This window comes from Psittacula echo, assembly GCF_963264785.1.
Source record: "Psittacula echo genome assembly, chromosome: 7".
NCBI lineage: Eukaryota > Metazoa > Chordata > Aves > Psittaciformes > Psittacidae > Psittacula > Psittacula echo.
This window is the reverse complement of record NC_137740.1, coordinates 27547081-27570898: the sequence shown is the minus strand read 5'-3', so window position 1 is coordinate 27570898 and position 23818 is coordinate 27547081. Positions and strand designations below refer to the sequence as shown.

At 42.2% G+C, this 23818-nt stretch overlaps 1 protein-coding gene across 5 annotated transcripts in view; it reads left to right on the top strand.

Moving 5' to 3' along the window:
* LPP (LIM domain containing preferred translocation partner in lipoma) overlaps nt 1-23276 on the top strand; it is a 342496-nt gene extending 319220 nt beyond the window's left edge. For all 5 annotated transcript variants that reach the window (XM_080623385.1, XM_080623381.1, XM_080623382.1 and 2 more), the window contains 3 exons: nt 15983-16161; nt 18775-18895; nt 20652-23276. In XM_080623385.1, the coding sequence (XP_080479511.1) occupies nt 15983-16161; nt 18775-18895; nt 20652-20780 (429 nt within the window). In that variant the 3' untranslated portion in view covers nt 20781-23276. The remainder of the gene's footprint in view (nt 1-15982; nt 16162-18774; nt 18896-20651) is intronic.
* Nucleotides 23277-23818: the final 542 nt, after the last annotated feature.

Below are 23818 nucleotides of genomic sequence, written 5' to 3'. Positions count from 1 at the left end.
CCTACACAATAATAACTGGAGTCAGGTTGTTGCTTTCCAGGGGCTTGTCAGAGTGATTGGCATTTTTTTTTTTCCTGCATGTAGAAAGGTAAAATACTTTTTCCTCCTGTTGAAGCAATTTTTAAGTCTTTCTGGAAAACCTTTTATACACTGAAGTGTTTATTTCATATAGATATATGGAGTAACAACCACATATTATACAAACCTGAAATACCATTAAATCAAACAGCTTGTTAATGGCTTTTTCTTAAGACTCTCTGTGATGGTAACCAGGCAGCCTGGGATAGGCCATCTGTCCCTCAGCCACATCTTTGGGACTAGTGAAACTGTCCCTCCAAGAGAAACCATGTCAAACAGCATGGCTGGAATACATTTCTAGTGTGGTACTGCAGAGCTGTTATGTGCAAGAGTATTTGATGCTTATCTGTAATACGTTATTAGCAACAAAGAAAAAAATAACTGTTGATAAAATTAGTGGATTAGTAACGTGAACATGCTGGACTCATTTGAACAAAAATGGCTTAATACACCCAACTGTGAGGCCATCTATCTGTCCAGGAACAAGGCCATCATCTTCTGGAACACCAGCTCTACAGCTGGAGGCTCACCCTGCAAAGTGGCATCCTTAGGAAGGAGCAGAGCTTTCAGCCAGCTAAGGAAGCCTTCCATTGTTGTGGTAAAAAGGGTTGATACGAGCCCTTGCAAAAGATCTCCTTGTAAAGACTGGGGAAGACTAAAGTTGAAGACTGGTTGAAGACTTACCAGTCCAGTGTTGGTGAGAGAGTAGAATCCCCTGTCTAGTATGCTAGTCTCCATCTATTCTCCATTCCTACAAGGACACTGAAAGACTGAAGAAGTTGGAGGAAAGAGCCAAAGGTAAGAGAAAAATACTTTAAAATGAGTTTGGACAGTTTGGTTTCTCGAAGATGGTGTGATGTGATGTATAAGGTGATATACTGGCTAATAACAAACTTATATTGTGGTGAAAGGCAGAACAATGGTGGAAACAGTAGCCAAACACTCACAATAGAAATGAGACAAACAGTTTGACAGTATGACTGGTTACTACAGAAACAAAAGACTAGTAAGCATAAAGTCTGCATCTCTTGATGTCTTCAGATGATGCCTGGACACTGTCATGGAAGTCTTGATTTAGTCAAACCTGTAAAGCACTAAAAATTGTAAGTGAATCAGTTGCCAGGGATTCTGCACAGAAACAATGCTGTGATAGTGCCAAGGACCTCACAAACTGGATTTGGGGTAGGAGTGTTGCCTTGTTTTGGTTTTTGTCACGTTCCTAAAAGAGAGTGGGAGTCCAGGCATGGGAGGGAAGATGGGAAGCATGCATATCATATGCTGGCAAGATCCCTGTGTCCCATGCATGGCACTGGCTAACTTGTTCCTCCTGTTAGGCCCCTGCCATGGTAGGTCCAGATGTCAGTAAATCTAGTTGATACCACTGAAGAATGATGATTTAGGGCCGCTAGAGATTTGTCTGCCTTTGTTCAAGGAGCACAAGAAAAACATTTAGAAGTGGTGCTTCGGATGGTCAGCCATCTAAGTCAGAAGAGGTAAGGGCTAGTGTTTTCAAAACTTGGCCTCCTTTCTAGCCATCCTGTGGTTTGTCCTCTCTGTGAGAGACTGTGGGCTGCTTTGGTTTTGTTTTTCCAAGATGCTGAACATACCCTAACTCAAGCTGCAGGCATGGAGTGTCTTTGAGAAAAGGCGGTTTGAATTAACCACCCTAAAATATAGAACTCCCCATCCCTGAGGATGCTTTGCACTGTGTCTGTAAGCAACTCGTATTTTAAAGGAGGGTTGTACCCAAAGTGAATTAATTCACACATGAGGCCCTCAGAAGATCAGCTCTACATGCAGCTCTAGTCTGAGGAATGCCAGACAAACAGTGGAGTTTAAAGTGCATGGAAGCAGGACAATTAAATTGGAAAGACAGGTCTTTGGTATCCAGGCAGTATTTTCTCACCAGCAGATCTCAAAGCGTTTTCCAAAGCCTGGTAAGAGCAAGAATATGTGGGGTCAGATGAACCCTGTGGTGAGTGCCTGGTTTTCAGTCACGCATTCCAGATCTCAGCTCTAATATTTTTGTGTTGGGTTTCTTTCAGAAAAGTACAGAAAGACCCTGAAGCCAGAAATACTGTATAAAACACACAGGATAATTAGTAAGCTCCTGGAAACATGTGCAACTTTAATAAAATTTAAACTCAAGTTCCTTCCCACAGGTGCAGTCCAGCAGTACTGTAGGCAATATACACAATTAAGCTATTTTTATGCCTCTTCATCTAAAAATGTGAGTGTTAAAACATATGTAGGTAAAGCAAATGGAGCACTTAAACTTGCCTGCGTGCTATGGTCATTTGAGCTTGCTGCATTAGCTCTGCAAAAAGCCTGAATTACTGCTGAACAGTGTACTCCAGCAAAGACTTTGCGAAGTAAAATGTGTTCACCTACAAACCTGGGTTCTTAAAAAGCTCCATGACTTTGCAGCTCCAGAAGATATTGACTTTCCCTGCCAACCACAAAGGGGAATAAATGAGTCGGGAAGGGCTCAAGTAATTATACAAAGTGCCTGGATCAACTTTTCCATGGGGATCCTGTAGCTACTGGTCTGATGGCTTAATAATGTGCTTCTGAAATGGCTGCTTTCCACTGCTTTTTCTCTCTGGGGCCAGATTTCCAGCAAGACTCCTTAGCTGCCCTTGCAGAACTGGCAGGAGGATGCTCGCTGGACTTGCACTGCATGTGAAAGAGCCAACATTAACTTTTCCGTAGGAAAACTTACAGGTAGGGCAGAGTCGGGCTGTGCTGCCCCAGCGACAAACCTGGAAAAAAAGACTCAGACTCAGAAAGTCCTAGATTTTTTCCGCATTTCCCACCCTTCATTGCCCCTCCCTGTCCCTCTGTCCTTCTCCCTTGTCTCTTTGGAGCTGGTGTAGCAGTGTGTGTGGGGAGGGACCACTTTGCACAGTGAGGTAGTATGGTGCCAGCAATAAAATCTGTTTCTTTCATTAAGAGACCACCAGCATTTGCCCATATTGCCTCCATTAGCTTGATCATCAGGTACATGAGCCATGTGTTACTACCATACTCTCTTGTCCTTTTGCACCTGTATCTAGTCCATAGAGCCTGATGAAGAATGGTCCTTCCTTCTGTTGTTCCTAGTAGGTCTGTTAAGTCAGCTTGGAAAGATGTGGCTCATACCAGTTACTTTGTGTGAGCTGCTTAGCAAAAGGTGGGGGTCAGATTACTTTGGATGTTCAGGTGTTCTTGCTGGGGAAATGGCAATTTCTGGCCTTCAGAAAGGAAAGTTGGAAGTAACTTGTATTAGGATGGAGATGAGCAATTCAGCAGTTACGTTAATGAGAAAAAAGCATTGGTACAGGTGATCTCAGACCTTTTAAAATACTGTATGAAGCACCAGAGCGTGGTCTTTTCCACTGTTACAGAAAGAAAATCCCCATAACAGAATGGAACAGTTACAGAACAGAATGGTCCTGGAATAATGTTATTTTTTCCTCTGTATTCCATAACCACTATGATGTCAATCTGAGAGTCCATACACTTACAGGATGTTATTCTGCAGCGGAGAATGGACGTTATATAATACCTATTATACATTCAGTGTGTTTGTATAAATGCACATTTTATATGTATCTTTGTTACCAAGAAAACAAGTTAAACAAGTGAGGTTAGACGAGCTGGTTTCTCTTTCTGTTGCTACTCCAATTTGCTTGTTGAATCTCAAGTGCTGTCACAAGACTGGAGTTTGTGTTACTGCTGTGTGTGCCCAAGTGAATCTCTTCTTTTCAATAGCTCCATTCACATTTGGGTTTTGCTGGTTTTTCTCAACTGTTTTTTCTTTTTTAAAATGTAATATTTGGCTAAAAGCCTTTGGTGTTTCTTTCACAAACTCTGGAGTAATCTGGTTACTATATGTTAGGGACTGACAGTTGACTAGCAGAGTGTTCAGTGCCTGTGCTTTTCATCTTTTAATAACATCTAGGGCAGCCTCCTCAAGTGATGTAAAAGACCTGGTAAAGAAATGCCAACTGTCAGCTTGATTTTCAGTCTGCTCTGCTCTGACATAAACCTTCCCAACAGCTCAGTCCAGTGTCCTTCATATTCCAAATTAATCCAAAATTTCTTGTGGTGATGCAAGGGAAAAAAAAATGACTTTAGAGTGCAAGTTTACTGCTCTGAACATCCTTGACTAACCCTGCTGACACCAGAGAATTACCACCTACTCGGACATGCCCATTTTCATTTGCATTCCAATGGTTTTGCCACCAAGATCTCTGTATCCAAGTCTCCATGTTGTCTGTCCAAAATAAGAAAACTTTTTTTTTTTTTTTACAAGGACCCTTAATTTTTTTCTGTTTTGGGAGCAAAAGAACAGTGCCAAGAGGTTTAGATTGACTAGGTAGGCAATTGTGTTACAAGGAGCCTCCAGCCCAACAGTCCCACCACAGTGTCTTCAACAGAAGAGCAGGCCAAAGCTTCTGATTTACCTTTCACACATCATTCCAGGACAGATCTGATCTATTTTGTGCGTATCAGTTTGTAAGGTTAGAAGGAAGTCTGTGTCATCCTTTTTTTCCCAGCTCTGTTGAGCTGAGTTGTAGCAGAAGCACCTTCAGAGATGGGCTGGAGGTGCAGAGGGGCTGATTTAAATCATCTCTGTCTTCTCTGAGGATGAGATCATCTCACTGTGAAGAAAGGAAGGCAATGGATTGGTTTGCAGGCTGGAACATTAGTCTTCAGCTAAAAAGCAGGTGGATTTTCACTTTTCTTATATCTCACTTGACTTCCCAAAGAAGTTCCCTATCTGTGCCATGCCTTTTCTGGATTCTACTTCTATAGCTGTCTCCATTTTCCCTTTTTGTATTGCTTCCTTCTTTGTCACTCTTATCTCAGCAGGTGGCAGACCAGGGACTGAAGCAAACATGCAGGTCATCTGAATGAAAAGAACAGGGATGTCATTACATCTAAAAATAATCCCAATACCTGCTAGGTATGATATAGCTGGCCTGGACTTACTCACCAGTCTGCATTTATTTCCAATTAGAGTCTGACTCTAGATAGGAATATGGATGTTGCTCCAGGGGATAAATCAGTTCAAGTTTCTGAAGAAATCCTGGCTCCAAAAATATAAAATTCCAGGTCTTAGTGCAAGGGGAAAGAGTATAGAAACGCAGTTCTTGCCTTATGCTGATGCGATAAATCCTGCTTTCTGTTATTATTGACAGTTGCCAGTGCTGGTTGCCTGTGGTGCCTGCCCAGTACTCTTCCAAAGTCTTTAAAAATATGCATTTCACTCATGAGGGTTTCTTTGGGAAATAAGAAACTACCTTTTCCCTTCCCTTGAGAAGGACCTTAGAGTGTCCATGAAGTGTTGATCCCTTGTATTCCAGGCACAGATAAGTCTCCCATTGCCCTAAAGGCTCCAACATACTCTGAATCAGGGACTTACATACATTTGGCAACTCTTTAACAAACACATCAGGGATTTGGGAGAATCTTATTTTCACTGTGAGTTCGGGTAGCAGCAGAATCCAAGTACTATGAGAGTTTTGGGGTTTTTTTCCAAAGCATTCTACTGGATTATGTTATCTATTAAAAGCAGCTATTTTTATGATGAACTGTTGCCATGACGTGTATTTCACAACCTGCACGTATACATTGGAAAATTATTATCTTGCACTGAAAAGGTGTTTCAATGAAAGCTCTATGAAATTCTGTGCGAAATCTCATTAGCTTCTTGGTTTTTGCTTTGGTTTGATTTGGGGAGTTGCCTATTTCTTGGTAGTAGTACATGCCAACTTTGGTGTTCATAATAGGGACATGACTTCTCTCAGAGCATCATAGGCCTCCCAGTAGTTTACTAAACTGACTCCACGGATAATCTGAAGTGGAAAATAATGAAATGAGACTCTCAGAGACACTGGTGAACCCAAGGACAGAAGTCAAGCACCCTTAGTTTCCAGTGCTGTGTCCCTGGCACTAGAAAACACAACTTTCTCTTGTAACTTGTATGAGAGATTCAGGAGAAGCTTTGCATTCTCTTTGCTTGAGCAATTTACGTGGAAAGGAGAGCTGTTAAACTGATATTTATCTGAAATATTTAACCTTTGGTAGCTATTAGAAGCAACCTAGAGGTGCCCTTAACTGTGACTTGAAATAACCAGGGGAAAATGGATAGTGCGCTCTTCCTTGTGACTTAGAAAGATGGGTGGTTTTATTCTGAAGGAGCGAAGGGGAAAGATTCTGCTTTTGTTGTTGTACAGACTTCAGAAGTACCTGGGCTCTCAACTAGTAGCCCTGTCTTTTCCCTTAGTTTCTCCAGAATAACTCTCTTGGAGAGCACAGGAAGCATAAAATGCCAGCTTTAAACAGATGGTTGTTAAAAGGCTGGTGGTGTTCAATCTGTAACCAAAAAAGAAGCTCAGCTTTGCTGGATGCTAGTTTATTGACAAAGTTCACAACTAAAACTTGGTTTCCATGTTAATAACAAGATTCAGTTTTCTTGATGGTTTTTGTCACAAGTTATTGCACTGCTCAGAGAGTCCTTCAGGAAAAAGTGAGAATTCATTTCTAACTTAAAAATACCAAGAAAGGGGAGGGTGAGGAGAACTATAAATAACCACCAAGATGTCACAGAGTCAGTCATTTTTTCCTCCACAAGTCAGCTTTAGCAGTTAAGGTCAAGATAACATTTCCATGTCAATAGTCAGTTGCATCAAAATTCTAAAACAGGAAGATTGAATGGAATTTTGGATTTTTTTAATTTTTTTTTTCTTGTATTGTGCCCAGATTTCACCAGTTTATAGTCTCTTTGGTCTGTCAGCTATGAGTTCCAGTGTTATTTTGGTTAAGCTCTTTGCCAGAGTGGCAAGCTTGGATTGGAGCATCAGGTTTATTAAAGGCTGTGAAATTAAATTCTCTACCAAAGAAAAGAAAGAAAGCCCACTTCTTGCCGATAGTCACTTCTTTGTATTTCCTTTGATGCGGTTCAGTTTGACTTGAATTGTAGCCCAGTGATTTGCTACACAATTTTGTTTTGTTTTCACAAAGTTCTAATCAGTTTAGACTGCAAGCAGTTTGAAATGTCTCTCCAACAGCTTCCTCGGAGTTGCTAATTAAGCTTGAAATCTCTGTGTTGTCCACAATTGTATCTAAACAAGGAGCAGGGTGTATCTGCTCCCTGTTTGCCACATCTCCCAGCTGCATGTAATTCTGCTGCCTGCGCAGAAAGTAATTGCAACAGGACAAATCCTTCGGTCTTTATTTAGGCAAAACTCCCAAGGTGGCATAGAAGGTCAGGCACATCATGTTTTAAGGGAAGAGATGGATTTGATGAAGAGAACATATAAGGCAAGCAGTGCTACATCTGTAGCATAAAGACTGGAAGTGCTTGGGCATAGGAAACAGCTTTGTTTTATCCTGCAAAGCACTTTGTATCACAGAACCGTGAGTTATGATGATGGTTTGTAGGTGCTCTCACCTGATGTGTGGGTGTTAATAATAGGTAAAAGCACAGGCTATCAAAACCTGCAATGTATTCCCCCTGCCCCTCAGGAGCAAAGCTAATAGAATATCAGAGATTTTAAGGCTACCAAAGTTCACTCCAGTAGAAAAAAGAGTCCTAACAAATCCTTGAACCCATTGGCAAAGCCAGCATGTTATTCCTCTCTAGGTAATGACCCCGGTGGTATGAAGCAATGCTAATATCAGGAGGTATGGCTGCTGTTGTGTGACAGGGTCCAAGGATTTCAGTGGCAGCTGTGTGCCAGTTCGCCTGAGCTGCAGAAGCCTTGAACAAACTGTTTACCTCTGGCATTCTAGGAGGGATTTTGAGGGATTTCCGTCAAATTACAAATCTTTGAAAATCAGCATCTTGCGCCAGGCACTGTATTATGCAACAGTTTGCAATGAGGGCCAAAGGTCTGGTTGTGAGCTCAGGATCAACTTGGATTGAAGAAATCAGAGATGGAAACTGCCTTATCAGATCATCCCTCCCTGCCAAGGCAGGCTTGTCTCCTGTGCTCTGCTAGGGCTGCTGTGCTTTATGGATGCTCATCTCTCCAGTGCTCCAAAATCCTGCCCCAGCTTAGTGGTTGAATGTTTTTTGGTCCATATGTAGTCCTGGTATAATGACTAACTTCGTGTCATTACACTGGGTTTCATACCTAACCCTAGTCAGCGGTGCTAGCAGCAAGCATGAGCTGCGCTCACCAACATGCACAATTCCCTGTTTCAGTTTTGTGAGGAATGTGCAGCTTCTCTGGTGGCAGTAGACAAGATGGGAGAAGGTTTGGAAATGCACCTTCACTCAACTGAAAATTGCTGAAGGAACAGGAGCTCATTACCAAGATATGTAACAATGTTCTTTTGCATTATAGTTGCTAAGGATGCTTTCAGTTGCTTGTCTTACTATATTGCTTGCAACTGTAATTATTGTTGTTGAAAAAATTTCATAAGCGCTGGCTTTTTATTCTCCATGGTTTTTTTTTTTAGGTCAACTGTGAGTTAAAAACATGTCCTCAGAATTAAAATACTTTACTCTCACAAATTGTTGTAGTCACATTGGAGTACTCTAAGTAACATTTCAGATGCTGTTCCCCAGTACTATGCCTCCCCAAGTCGGCCCTGGTTGACTTTTGAGGTATGTGCAATCATTACAGTTTAAAAAAAAAAAAAAAAAAAAAGGTTTTGCTGTTAAGAATACTTTGTTTCCATCAAGTAACCATTTTGGCACACAAACTGCTTGACAAGTATTTGTAAAACATAGCAGCATCCAGTTTCTCACCAGAATATGCGATGTCTACAGCCATTTTATTTACAGGCCAACTGAGGCACAGAACTTGGGAGTGCTTTGCCTTTGACAGTTGAAAAGTCAGAAGCAAAATACAGGCATTTTATCTTCCAGCCCACCAGTTTAGAGAACTATTCCCTGATTTGTTACATTCGTAAGCATTGCTGTTCTAAAGTGACAAAGATCTCTGTGTTGTCAGAGCAAGGAATGTACAGAAGATGGGTAGCTTTGAGTGCCAGAAAGTAGTTAAGTAATTTCCAACATCAGGTTTCTTGTGGATTTTTAGCTGGAAGGAGTCAGTGTGATTGTGGTTGGGTGTTGAGCCTAATGCAGAGCAGATCATTTAACCCTTATGTTCCTTCATCACTCTCAACTAGGTGGTACTACTAAGGACATATATGTGTCTAAACTGGCACTGAGCAACAGAGAAGTTACCCTGCCACTGCCTGTGCTGTTCCAAACATTACTTATGTTAAGTATTGAAAATATGTGCCTTTCTCCAGGTAGTATGGCCAGCTTGTCTGCCTGCCAGATCCAGCAGCCTTCTCCAGATTTCCTCTCAGGCTCTGATATGCTCAGACAATGGCAAAGCCATTCCTTTTATTGATAAGATAACTATCTTGAGGAGGAAATGGAGCTCCTTCCTCCTCTCACCATGGAGCATATTTTGACATCTGCACATCATTTGAGAAGCATTTCTCAAGCCCTGATCCGTTTTCATCGTGACCCTTATGTTACTGCACACTTGTGGACTCAATTGTGTGTCATTGTCATTTTTGCTACTAACATAAGCAAAAAAATACCTCTAGTTTTTCTCTTAATAGTTACAGGGCAAGGGGAAGGGATTCCTTCACCCTGTATGCTGAGAGGACTTTCTGCCAGATTCACCTCCAGCTGCTCTGAGTCCAGAAATACAAAGCTGAATTCAGTTTTCCTGACAAGAAGTGCAAATTCCAGCAGAGGGGAAGCGTGCCAGCTGTGGTATTGCTACTGTGCTGGGAAAGCCACTAAAAGCTGAGCCTAATGGAAGAACTATTTGAAGGCCGCTGAATACAGCAACCTCTAGGGCCTACACTATGCAGCTGGTAGCTGTATGTGTAACTCAGACCCATATCATGCTGGTAAGGTTGCAGGGTTGCCAATGTAATTTATTCCAGTATCTGCCTTCTTCTTTCCCAGCAAAACAAGCTATACTAGCTAGAGAGCATCCTCACTGTTTACCACTGTGTCTGAATTAGGAGATTTTGCCAGGGCATTTTGGGCTGTCAGGGGTCACATCTCTTGCCCCCAGCATACTGGTGCAACTATGGCAATGTGGTCTAAACAACAGAGAATCAGCCAAGATGTTACGCAGGACTCTCCCTTGCTGGACCTAGCTCTCTGGAAGCAGCAGGAAGGGAAGGAGAGTGTCACCCACTGTTAATAATGTGTCCAGCTGGTCAAGCTAAGTGAGAAAGATTAACTCACACATGCCCAAATTCTCTTTTCAAATATGGAGGAAGGAATTTCATGCTGGCCATTAGTGAATTAAATGTTGTGTTTTCCAAGATTTACCCATCTATGGAGATAGAAGTTGGGGATGGCTGGAGATTTTGGGGGGAAATCAGGTCTTGGATTTTCTTTTGCTAGAAATAATGCCAAAAAAAAAAAAAAAAAAAAAAAAAAAAAAGGTTTTGAAAGCGTTGAAATTACATCTTGACACTTAAACCCTCCACCATTGTCTGCTTTATATTTAATTTATAATCCAACTATATTTGCGACCCAAAACCTAAATGAAACCATTTGAAATTATTTGAAGTGCAGTGTTTCAGTTGACCTGATCAAATTTGGGATTTATAAATTCACCAGTCTTCTTGAGATTAAAGTGTTCTGTTTTAAATATGGAAACATTTTCAAGCCTCAAAAATTATCCCACAATGGGGAAAATGTCTACTGCACTGCTCTCCTCAGTTTGAGGAAATGAACGATGGAGTCACAAGATTTAAAGCAATTCACTTACCACACTTTACTAAGTTACAGTTCAGCTACAGAAGTTGACCATGTGCCTGGTTTTAGCAGAACGGTCACTTTTGATTCCGCAGCTAACACCATCTCCTCTGTGCAGTTACTCCAAAAAATTTCTTCTGTGGTGCTCACAGAAAGTAAGTTCATGTCCCTATGCATGAGTTGCCAGTGTAATTTATTCCAGCAGCTTCCCTCCCCTCTCCCAGCAAAATAGGCAGTGCCATGCTCATGTCCCCATGCATGAGCTTGGTCTGTTCAGAGTGCAGGGGAGGTTATACATATTCATTAGAGCTCTTGATGAATTGCCAGGACAGAAGAAACAAGGACTAATCTCTGTGTGGCTTTTCTTCTGCAGTAATCATAGAATCATAGAATCAGCTTGGTTGGAAAAGACCTTTAAGATCATCATGTCCCACCGTTACTCCAGGACTGCCAAGTCTACCACTTTAGTTGTTTATCATCGCATAAACTGCATATCAGATGCCACCATTTTTCTTTTACCCATTTTGCACAGTGCAGAGACTATTGCTAGGTCATTGTGGGAGGGTCCTTGTGCTACACTGTATTGTGAGTTACTGCTGTCACCTAAAATTTGGTTGTGAGAAGTTATGATCCCCAGCATTAGGGAGGCAGGATGAGATGCAGCCTGCAGGCTGTCACTGCAGCTTTACTCCTCAAAGCCATTTGACAGCTTTCCGTCTGGGTTGTGAAGTTACAGGAGGGGATTCAGAGACTTCCCACTTCCAGTCTTCAATGGCTCTTGCATCCCAGAAGTCTTTCCCAGCAGTTTGGATTTTCACTTTGTGGCCCGTGTTTAAACCTAACATCTGCAGAGCTTTGGCTTTCTGTGGTTTCTGAAGGGCCAAGTATTGCTGTAGGGAGGTCCTCAAACAATTCCCACCACCAAATTGGTGCCAGATACTTGTTCTCAAGCAGCTTGTTCCCACTTTGCTGCTGATAGTGCTGTACACATTTGTGTTTCTTAGTTTTTACTTGCAAGCTGATGCTTGATGTCCTAGTCATTTCAGTTATTTGCTTGTGTTTTAGTGTGTCTTTGCTTGAGGTTATTTTTCTTCCTGGTATTAGGGTGTATTATTCTGCTTAGGCAAGATTCTTTTTCTTTGCCATGGATAGTCAGTTCTGCCCTCAAGAGAAAGGGGCTCAGACAATGGTTTCTTCCCCATTCTTTTCAAACCTCAAAAACTAGTTGGATTTGGAGACACAAGTGTGTCCAGAAGAGAAGGGAGCATTCCCTGCCTCTTAGCCAAAAATAAGAGAAAAGGATGGTGAACTTTCTCCTGTGCCCATGCTGGATTTGTGGTCCATATTCTTATGACATGAATTTGACCATAGCCGCTTGGTCTGATGTTTTCTAACTGGTTCTTATCTTTCTTCTCTGTGTCTTGCTTTGGTCCTCTAAGTAACTCATCAGATGCACTCAGCTCTACCTGTTGATTACAGAGAGGACTGGCAGTGGCACTTAGGAGAAAAGAAGGAAAATAGGGCTGTTAAGGGTTTTTTCCTTCATCTTGTTCAGCTTTGTGAAGGTCTGCAAGATCAAGGAGGTGCTAGGAGAGTTAGCTAAACGTGAAAGCAAAATCAAGAAGCCAAACTTACAAACCTACAGGGATGCTATTCCCATAATGTATAGAAATACCTTTGTGCAGGTTGTTAGCTGCTGGGGCAGCACTTAGGCATGTGGGATAACCTGATTAGAGTATCAAAGAAAACCCTGTTAGCTCCGCAGGCCAAATCCTGCCTTAGAGCAACCTGATGTCAAATGGGTGTGAATCAAGGAAGCTTTCCCTTTGGCATCTTCTGGTAACACCTTGAAGGGACTGAGCCAGGGCTCTAGCAGGGAAAGAGACTTAAGTAAATATGCTCCCAGACAGGGAGTGAACTGGAGTCTGAAGCTAATGACTTTGTTTTTCTTCACTGGTAAAGTCTTAGAAGCATGAAAAGAATAAATTTCTTAGGTCTGATTTTCTGGTTGTATGGAAGGCTTAATCAGTAGTTGGTTAATTTAAAATGCTTGTCTCAGCTGCAGGAATGTCAAACAGTACAGCTGAGCTGAGATTTGGGAGCAGAAGACATATGTTTTCTGAAGGCATAATCCAGAAGCATGATTACCTGCTCTCCTCGTCACTGCAAAACTCCCACCAAAGTCAACATTAACACAAGATATCAGACAAGATGATTGTCATGATTCCTTGTGGTCCTAAACTGCATGTCTGAAATGTGTGAGTAGGAGTTGTATCAAATCCTTTGCAGGGTAGATTACAGCTGCAGGTCTCTGCTGTGTTCATGGCACTAGGTAGGCTGTGCTCAGCATTGCTGTCTGCAGCGCTGTTACATGGGCTGCAGTAGCAGGGGGTACCTGCTTAGCAAATCAGCCCCAGCATGCAGGTAAGCCATGAAACTCATGGCCATGTTGAAGGTGCTCAGTGTTTATCAGAATTCAAAAAGCAATTGAGAAAGTTCATGGGAGAAACATTTACTTGAGGCTAAGTATGGAGAAGCCAAGCTCTGGCTCAGGAAGTCCCTAAGCCAGAAATTGTTGGAGGCTGGAAGCATATTCTCAGGAATTGCTGTGTTTTGCTTACCCTGTTCTCATACTTTGGCCTCTGTTGTTGGCAACTGTTGGAAATGAAGCAAGCAGTGACTTGGTGAGGCAAATGCTCCATACCTACACATATTCAGAAGATGTCAATAGCAAATGCCTTACACCATCTTCTATCAGTATCTGCCAGATGCTGCATTTCTTCCTTGGCAATATAGAAAATGGCATGAATGCAGACTGAGATGATGTGATCTGCTTATGCAAAGCAAAATGGTAGATTTGCTAGGTTATTTCTCCAAGGAGAAAATTACTGACCTTGCTTTTCCTGGCATACCAGCTACTGTTATAATGATGATGATGGTGACAGCAACCAGACAGAAAGGCCAGCAATAATTCTTTCCTGCCCATTATTACAAGGCATAAAGCAAAATCCAGTCTGAAACCAGTGCTAGTCTATCTGTGCTCTCTTTCCAAATCTGTGAGGCAGTTCTTAAATGGGTTGATTTTAGGACTTTTCATGCTGACCTTTCCAAAAACAATCCTTTTGATCTTCTGAGATGAACCTATGTATTTTATGTTTGTATCTTACTAGTGATTTGCAGCCTAGAGATAATGTCCGATAGCAAATATGTGAGTGTCGAAGTAACCTCTCTGAGCTCCTGGTGACTCATCTCCTGACAATACATTCTGGCTGCACATGTAAGTTCTGGATCTTGCCCCTGAGAATATTGGCTCAAACAAGCAATAACAATGCGGTCAGTCAAAGCACTACTTTCCCTGGGAATTTTGTTGCATGAGGAAGCAGAAGAACTTTAGCCTTCCTGTGTTTGTCAACATGAGCTGCCTTCCAGCAGCTTTTTATATTTCTGTCCCATTAGATTTTTTTCCTTTCCTTCCCTCCCCCCTCCTTATTTCTGTCTATCTTAATCATAATCAATATTATAATCATGGACTTTCTACCTCATCCAAGATTCAAGCACTGGTTGATAACATTATTTGATAACTCCAGATGCATCAAGCAGGAGTAGCAGGTGAAGTTTGCTTTCCTGAAGTCCAGTGAAATGACTGAAATCATGGCCACAGATTTATTGTTTGCACCTATGTAGGTTGCACCCTCCATTCATTTAATGTGTCTTTAAGGTGCTTTGTTTGAAAGGGTAGATTGCACAGTTGGTGTCAGAAGGGCTGGTGTGGCTCACAGACAACCGTCTGAAGCAGAATTATCTTGGAGTTTCTGTAATTAACTGCAAGGGTGAGTGAGGCTTGAAATTGTATGAATAGTTCAATGGATCCCACTTGAAAGGTGTGGGGATTTTTGGCTTCAGTACTTCAGGAGCAGGCCAGTGTGTAAAACCTGTGCAGCCAGGATCTTGGCCTTAGAGCTGAGATTTCACAGCCATTATCTGTAACATAGTGGCCCAGAGATAAATGATCAGTTTAAGTCATCCTGAACTCCTGTCCTTGTGATGCTTTCATCGCAGACACTGCTTTATTCTCTCTTCAGACTCAACAGTAGTCTCTGTGGTGGGAGAGGAAGATCAAGATTTTCTTACAAGGCAGATAAGGATCCTTTATGGGAGCTGTATTGGCAGAGCAGTTAGGGGGTCTCTGCATAGCTCCAGGAGTTTGGCAGCTTTGCACTGTGGAGGTTGGCTCTAATCAACTTGGCTGCAAAAGGTCATTCAGACTGGGCAGTCCTGAGGCAAAAACCCAGGAGTACCTGCTACATAACTCCTTCAGGTTCTCTTGGCTACAAAAGCTGCAATGGCTTACATACACATACCTGATGGGCCATCTCTGATCAGTTATTGGAGCTGCTGAGAGAAGGCTCTGGTTTCTGTTCTTACACTGTTCTTAAGGTTTGACCCAGTGTCGTGGTTTAAGCCCAGGCCGTAAATCAGAACCACGAAATCCACTTCCCCCCCCCCCCCCCCCCCCCTTTCTTCCCTCCGCTTCTGGAGGGACGGGGAGGAGAATCAAAAGAATGCAGCTCCCACGGGTTGAGATAAGAACAGTTTAATAACTAAGGTATAACACAAATCACTGCTGCTACCACTAATAGTAATAATGATAAAGGAAATAACAAGGGAAGAGAATACAACCGCTCACCAACCGGTACCTCACCCCCACCCCGCAGCGTTCTAGCCCCTCCGGGCCACTCTCAGTTCTACCTCCTGGGCATGACATGCTGTGGTATGGAATACCTCTTTGGCTAGTTTGGGTCAGGTGTCCTGTCCCTGCTTCCTCCCGGCTTCTCCTCCTCCCTGGCAGAGCATGAGACTCACAAAGTCCTTGGTCAGGGTAAACACTCTGACCCACAACTGAAAACATCAGCTTTATCAATATTATTCCCAGGTTGAAAGTCAAAACACAGCACTGCACCAGTAGAAAAAATGACTGCTACTGCTAAACCAGGACACCCAGGCACCATGGTGTTACCATACTCCTTGTTGACTATACTGCACTTATTTAAAAATGAAAAGAAAGTACCTAAAGCTTCCAGGTAGACCAGCAGCAACCTCCAGCTGACCTTTGTAAATGTCGTGCTTAGATGGTGTTCATGTCTGCTGTGTACATTTTGTTTGCAGAACACCCTGGAGCAATGCAGCGTCTGTGCAAAGCCCATCATGGAAAGGATCCTCCGAGCCACTGGGAAGGCCTACCATCCCCACTGCTTCACCTGCGTGATGTGCCATCGCAGCCTGGATGGGATTCCCTTCACCGTGGATGCTGGGGGGAACATCCACTGCATCGAGGATTTCCATAAGTATGGCTTATTGTCTTTCTCTCCCTAAAAATCCTTTTTTTAGTCTGAGTGTCCAAAAAGATCTAAACCCTCTGCCACTTCATCCCAAGGCTCTTAAGTAGTAGGCAGAGCTTTGTTCCAAGCAGGCACACAATGGCATACAAGATTAATTGGTTGGGGTTAGGAATGCTGCTTGATCTCTGTTTTGCTAAGGTCTAAATTTATGGATAACTTCTGTGTTCCTCCATTTCAACTGCTCTACATTCCCCCTGCCATCTCATGCCCTTAGCATGTGCACATTTCTCCTCACGTACCTGCATTTCCACATCGGTGTCTTCTTGCTTCTTCCACCAAGCAATTAAGAGAGGTCCTGTGCTGTTGCACTCTGCAGATGTTTGCTTACTAGCTAGAGGGGTCTAGGTGGCCACAGGATGCTCACAGCTCCTTTTCTTTCCAGTTGCTAATTAGCTTTTTAAAGCTGCTAAAAATACAGCCCTGGTAATAGTTTATAGTGAAACTGTTGTTTAAAGTAAGTTGAAAGGTATAGTTGCAGATAGTTTCTGTCACTGCCATGCTACCACCCCCATCATCACGACTAATCTAGGGAAGACAGGTAGATATAATCAGCACAAATGTTTCCCCTTTATGGAAAAGGCAGACACATTACACCCCTCAATTAAAAAAGGAAATCAATACTGACAAATGTGAGTTTACATCTCAACCATTTATCTCTTAATTTCTAAGGGGGTAGATTTAATTAGAGCCTTATGACATCAATGTGTGGGCCTGAAAGCTCAGAGAAGCAAGCTGACTTGACAGAAAGGGAAGCAGCCACAATCAACTGGCATGTTAAAATCCAACATGAGGATGTTCCCTGTAGCTCACATAGGCTGGGTTAATTGGCAGTTGCTGTGTTGCCTTCTTTTATGTGCCAGCAGTTGTGTGTAAGGTAAAGTTTGGTCCTGAGCACACGCCCAACAGAAGGTTTACACGCCACTCAGGCTCCTGAAAGATTTCCCTCACACCTCTTGAAACTGGGAGACTGCTTCTTCCACAAGTCCCACAGGCCAAGGGCTTACATGCAGGTTGGAAGCAGTTGAATTTGCAGTCTTCTGGCAGTGACTGGATGTGGACCTCAGACCTCTGAGAGTGGGAAGTAGGAGGCTGTCAGTCGAAGGAAAGAACACAAAATTGTTGAGTGAAAGACTGAGGGAAGATACGGGAATAGCACAAGACCTAATGTGACACTCAGAATGTCTTTGGCCAGCCACGTGTTTAGCGGCACTTCATCCAGCCCAGTTTCAATTAATTAGGAATGACACATCCTCCTGATCTGGAGGTTGGGTGCTGTACATCTTGTACATCCTCTTGATAACAAAACTATAGCTGATGCTTACACTGTCACTTAGCTGAGCTAAGGCCCCGCAGTAGCACATCCACATCTCCTGATATCTGCAGGAGTCATCTCTGGGTCCTGGGAATTAATATTTGGCTCATCATTACCCACAGTGGCCTGGACAAAGAAATGTTGAAGCATTTTTAAGCACCATATTTGAGCTAAATGGCAGAAGGAAGCGCCTGCATGAAGCAGCATATAATTAACTGCGATTACAGCTCCAGTCATATATCCATTTAAGTTATTTTTCAGAGTGCTCACTATAGCCACTGTTTAATTCATTTTTTCGTTAGATCGCAGCTACCCAGACATCTTTCATCTGCTGCCAGGGAAATTAATATTTTTCTTTATTCCTAGTACAGATAGATTTTTTTTTCTTTTTCTTTTCTAAGCAGTTAATTCTGAGGTGGTTCATGTGACAGGCTGGGTGGCAGAGTCAATCTTGCCTAGGCATTTCAAAAGAGAAGGGGCTTTGATCTCCTTGTGTTCTGATGTTTGCCATAAGCACTGCCCTCTGTTGCTCCATAGCCCATGACCCCAGCACTCATTACACGGCAGCAGATTCTGTAGGTATGCAGTTCTTCTTTTGTGAGCAGAATTTGCAGCCAGGAGTCGGTACCCTTAGGTCTTGAGCAAGATAATAATTCGCCACAGGCTAAATGTTCCCAAGCATCCCCACCTGCCTAGGAGCAGAGATGACCACTTCTCATGGGCAACCGGGGGGAGAGCGAAACCACAGCTAATATAGAGCATATGTGAATTGCACAGGTCAAATGGTGGGCAGTATAAGGGGGAAAAGTCTGTGATCCCATTGATCTCTGAGTTGACCTCAATTCAAGGTAGTGGATGAGTGTCATTATACAACTCAGGCTGACTGTGGAGGAGAGAGTGTTGGTGTCTGTGTACCCAGACCTGTGCCCTTTAAGGTCTGAGCAACGCACTAATGGATATCTGAGAGCTGGTTTTATCTAGAAAATGCACCTGGTCAGAATTGCCCTAGTGTTTCTTGTTTGAGGGTGAGCACAGCCAGGAGTGTGCTGCTGGGTGCATAAGTGGGTAAAAAGAGCCCTTCCTGTCTTCTTTGCAAATAGGCAGCTGTGCAAAGCTACAAACTGTGACGTATGCTTACACACGTGTGTGTGTTTCTACAAATGTACATGTTTCTGGCTTGCTGGTGCAGTGAAGAAAAACTTCTGCTCTGAGTTTGGGGACGACTGTGACTCATCTTCTTCCTTCAGGAAATTTGCACCGAGATGTTCGGTGTGTAAGGAGCCCATCATGCCAGCCCCAGGACAAGAGGAGACTGTACGCATTGTTGCCTTGGATCGTGACTTCCATGTCCAGTGCTACCGATGTGAGGTTAGTATTCTAATCACATGAAGGACAGAAAGCAAAGGTTGGCTTAATTTCATCACTGCCTCATATTATACACACAACAGGCATTCCCTATTGTAACACTGGCTCTACAATCAAATTACTTCATTGACTTCAGCATGCAAAGAATTTTTCCTCATTTATATCAGCATAAATGAGAAGAAAATCAGGTCCCTTGTTTATAGCAGGTTCATTAGGAGAGCAAGAGAATGTGACTCAGGTAATTAGGGCTTAATATTGGAGAACTTCATAAATTATAGCTTGGACACAAACGTTGCTCTTGTTTAAGTTCTTAAAATGAATGCTAATGCATGTTAGAATTGGAGCAAGATTGTACAGGAAACTCAACATATGGCTCTGGCTTGAAGAATTTTAATGGACACATAAACATGATCATTCTTGTTTTGTGCAATGCTTTTTGTGCTACTTTTCTGTTCAGTTTCATTACGCACTTCATGTAATTTTGATGGTAAGAATCTGAAGACTGAGAATAAGAATCACCTTCAAGCAATTAACATGTGGGAACAGCTGTGTTAGGGAACCTTCAAGAATTCTTCAATGCAAGTATTATTTGTTGGATAATACATCAGCCAGATGGCAGGCTGAGAAAATAAGACCAAATGTATTTCTTATGACAGTTGCAGGTTTTAATAACTAACTAGAAAGAATGATGGACCAAGGCTTAAAAGTCGAGGCTGAAACTTAAGGCACCTGGTTCACTTCTTAGTCTGACCTTGGCTACATGACAGCCCATTACTTAGGCCCAGTTTTTTAATGGCGCTGGGGCATTCCTACGCTGAATTTTATAGAGCCTAACTCATGATACACTGTGTGCCTATGCTTCATGCAAATGAATGTCAGAAGTAAATGCACTGGAGAGCACAGGATACACTCACTTGGTCTTGATCTCCACGTGCCTCAGCTATCTCAAAAGGAATAATAACGCTGTTCCTCTTTCCACCACTTGCTTGCCAGATAGATTTACAAACACAGGTTTATGACGAAAAGTATGGCCTCTAAGCAAGCCATAATCCTGTCACCACAGCTCTGTCAGCAGTCTTGGGTCAAGTGGTTGCCTGATCACACAGTGAGGGATAATTCCCAGCTTTTCTTGTAGCTATACTTAGCCTTATGTACTTAGGGGCTGAGGTCTCTGGAGCAGGTTTTGGATCTTTTAGTGGGGTTTCCATGGCCCAGTGACATCTTTCTTTCAGCCACAACCTTCTGGGACAATTGCAGTACAAACACAGGTGACACTTCTGGTAGGGGAGACAGGCAGGGAGCTTGCTTAGGTGTCACACCTGGAATAGAGGCTATAGGTTTGTGGCATTAACTCTTCCAGGGGAGATTACCTGCAGTCAGGTGTTAGTACCGAACTTCCTTCCCAGTGATGCTTCTTTTTATCCTTTTTTGCATTAATAAACATGTGTTTAAGTTTTGTTTTCTCCAATGCTAAAGACTTTTCCTCCCTCAGCAATGTGAAGGCAATAATCTCCTTTTATTTTCAATGGGATTAAATTCAGAAGAGACCTCAGGAACCCATCTTCTCTGCAGCATTATCTCTTATCATGAAATGGTTTAATCATGAAAGATGTCACGTACCTCAGCTTCGTGCTTTACGCTGACCTCTTACAAGGTGGAGAGTGAGGAGAAACTTTCTTTGAATAATAGATTCCTTGCTTAATGTTGTTCTTCTTACTTATTTACTTCGCTTATTTTACTTTGTTTGCTTATGTCCTAGGACTGTGGTGGCCTTCTGTCTGAAGGGGACAATCAGGGCTGTTATCCTCTGGATGGGCACATCCTTTGCAAGACCTGCAACTCTGCTAGGATCCAAGCTCTGACGGCCAAGGCCAGCACTGATCTCTGAGTATCAACTGTGACCCTCCCCCAGGATGCCTGTTAGGGGATATTGCACAAACTTTGCATGATTTCTTTTCAGCCTAGGGTCTGAATCTCTGTTTAAAAAAAAAAAAAAAATAAAAAAAAAAAAAAAATAAAAAAAGAGTAAAACTGGAAGGCCTTGGAACAAGAGGGCAGTTTGTGAGGCCATGTTCAGACTGCCCATGACAGGCACGTAACTTAGATGTGACTTTTCAGGAGTGAGTCAGAGCACCTGCTGTCTCTGCAGCTGATGGAGATGGGTGGTAACAGCACCTAAGTTATCTGCCTGTAGGAGGACTGAACATGGTCCTAACTTTATTTCTGTATTTGATTCCTGTCTCCTAAGTACGTGAAAGTAGAAGGTGAAAAATGGCTGAGCTAGTTCTTTCTTCCAAGTTATTTGAAAACCTGACCAGCTGTCGTTGAAGTCACGGGTTGACTTTAATAGATCTGGGTCACCTGTGGAAGTAGCTCCTGTGCTCTAGAAGATGTGAGAGCAGACGCGGCAGTCCTCTCATCACAACACAATGTAACTTTAACTGTAATGCACCTAAGAGTGTAGGTGTGACCTTGTATCCTTTGGACACAGATTTGTTACCTGTGTCTGTTTTCTTAGGCCCTTACTTGTCTCCATTCCCTTCCAGTTTGATAGGATTTTTTCTTTTTCTAATGAAATTATATTTTACTATTGCATAAATTTACCCAGTAATGATGCTTCAAATTCATTATGTATGAGCAATCACAGAAAGAAGTGAGCTTGCACACACTACACACCACACACTACACACCACATACACACACCACACACCACGTGCACACACCACACAAACACTTTTAATTTACCAGAGGTGGAAGCCAATCGTGTCTGTTCAGAAAGTATTTTAAGGATGTGGAGCTGGAAACACATTTTTAAATTCCCAGTGGTTTAAAAAAAAAAAACCCAGCACAAAACCTGAAAAAGACTACATAGAACTGCAGTGCAAAGCCTTGCTCAAAAAAATCTCTAAGCCACTCTCACACCCCATTCTAGTGGGGCCACTGGCGGTGTTGGTTTCTAGATAGACATTTAAGCAACAGAGTCTTGTTCCATCTCTTGTTTATTGCAATGAGAAGATTTTCCTTCAACTGTAACAGGTTGGGACATACATTTCTCTAATATTAACACATGATCTAGAGATCTTATTAAAGAAAAAAAAAAATCTTATTTCAACAACAACAAAAAGATTCTCCTAAATACATGCTGTTGTTTAGTTTTTATGTTACAAAAGCTAAAGACAGTATTAAACCCTTCTCTACGCCATTCCAAAAAGCAAGCTTTTTTTTTTATCCTCTTTCATTTTCATCCCAGCCACTTGTAACTTCTCTCTGGTGAAATGTCATTGCATTAGCGTGCTGGGCCAGCAGCAGCATTTTCATCTTCAGAATTAATACATAAGGTAAAGCTGGGCACACATAATCTTTTTTTCTGATATTGGGTTGGTGGTGGTTTTGAGGTGGTTGGTTTTTTTGGGTTGTTTTTTTTTTTAATTAAAAAAAAAATTAGAAATCCACAGCACTCTGAGCAGCTATAATATTCTTGTTCATGAAACCCATAATAACTAAGGTGCAAATTACATAGTGAGGGAGTAATTTTCATATCACTGAATTGACATTAATATCTTATTTGCAGATGTAATCAAAGAAAATACCTTTCTTTGCACTTAACAAATCAAGAAGCAGAACTGAAACAGTTTCAGGCTGATTGACCATATAGGTGACAAACTGGCACTTTTCAAGAGTAAGTTAAAAGTTTTTTCATGCATCTGCTGAAAAACAATAAGAATGTGGTGCTTTTATCTTTATTGTCTATAACAGAAGCCTTATGCAATTATACCCACTAACACTGTAAAGAAAAGTTAGATGAGCCAGACAGATTGGAAACAAAGGGAAAAATTCAGGTACTCACTGCAGCTCATGCAAATGGTGCATTTCCTTTCAGTTTAGTACTAACCTTTATGGAAGAACACTGTGGAATTTAATAGCTTTAGCTGTATACAGTAAATTCAAATACAGAAATGCCAGTCTGAATCCTCTGCTCCTTACATGGTTTATATGTTGGCAAACTCCACCAGTGTCAGAGAAGTTTCCCAAAATTCCCAGCTCAGAATGAATCCTTCTTTGTAGAAGGGTGGCATCGTTAAGAAAAAGAAATTGTTCTCCAACACAGTGGCTGTGCTGAAGCAGTTTTGCCTTTTTATACTACATTTCTGCGTGGCCTTCAACAATTTTACTGCCTCAGACGTAAACAAATTTTTTGGCACCATGACTCCTGCCAGGTTCCATCTGGGCTCCTGCTCCCTGAACCATGGCATGTAAGGTACTTCTGATCTCACTTCTTTCTTTACGTGCAGTCTGCACCACCACCCATCAAAAAAACCTCACAACTATTGAGAAAACCCAGTGTTAACTAACCATACAAAACCACAGGAGGTCAGAGATGGGATTGCTAACACCATTATATATCCTTTGATGATTTTACATCTCTGCAAGCACAGGGGATGACGTGGTGCTCTTTGGTGCAGTATAAGTCATTCATCAGGCAGCAAATGTAGATCTGATCTTCCTTACTCTTGTTAGTGTTAAATCAAGTGGCTGATGAGACTCTCCTGGATAACACTGGGGTAGTTGATGGAAACAAGCTATTGTGCCTTCCTGCAGAATGTGGTTAAGACTAAGGAAGACCAAAGTCCAGAGCCTCAGGGCTTTTTATGGCCCTGCCTTAGGAGGAGCAAGTCATATGGCTTCTTGTCTTCTGCCCTCTGCATGAGAGGGCTTCTTTCCAACTTCCCAGGGATGTTATCGGAATTAATCACAGATTGGCCCAAACTACTGATTTTTTGGAGTTCTGTCTTCTCTTTCCAGAAAAGTTTGCTGGTATGTAGGTTTCGGATTCCAGTCCATTTCAAAGCTAAGAGCTAGCCAGGAGATCCAGATCTGAATCCTCTGTGTTATTAGGGTGCTGAGGTCAGTTGGGCTGGCATGCAG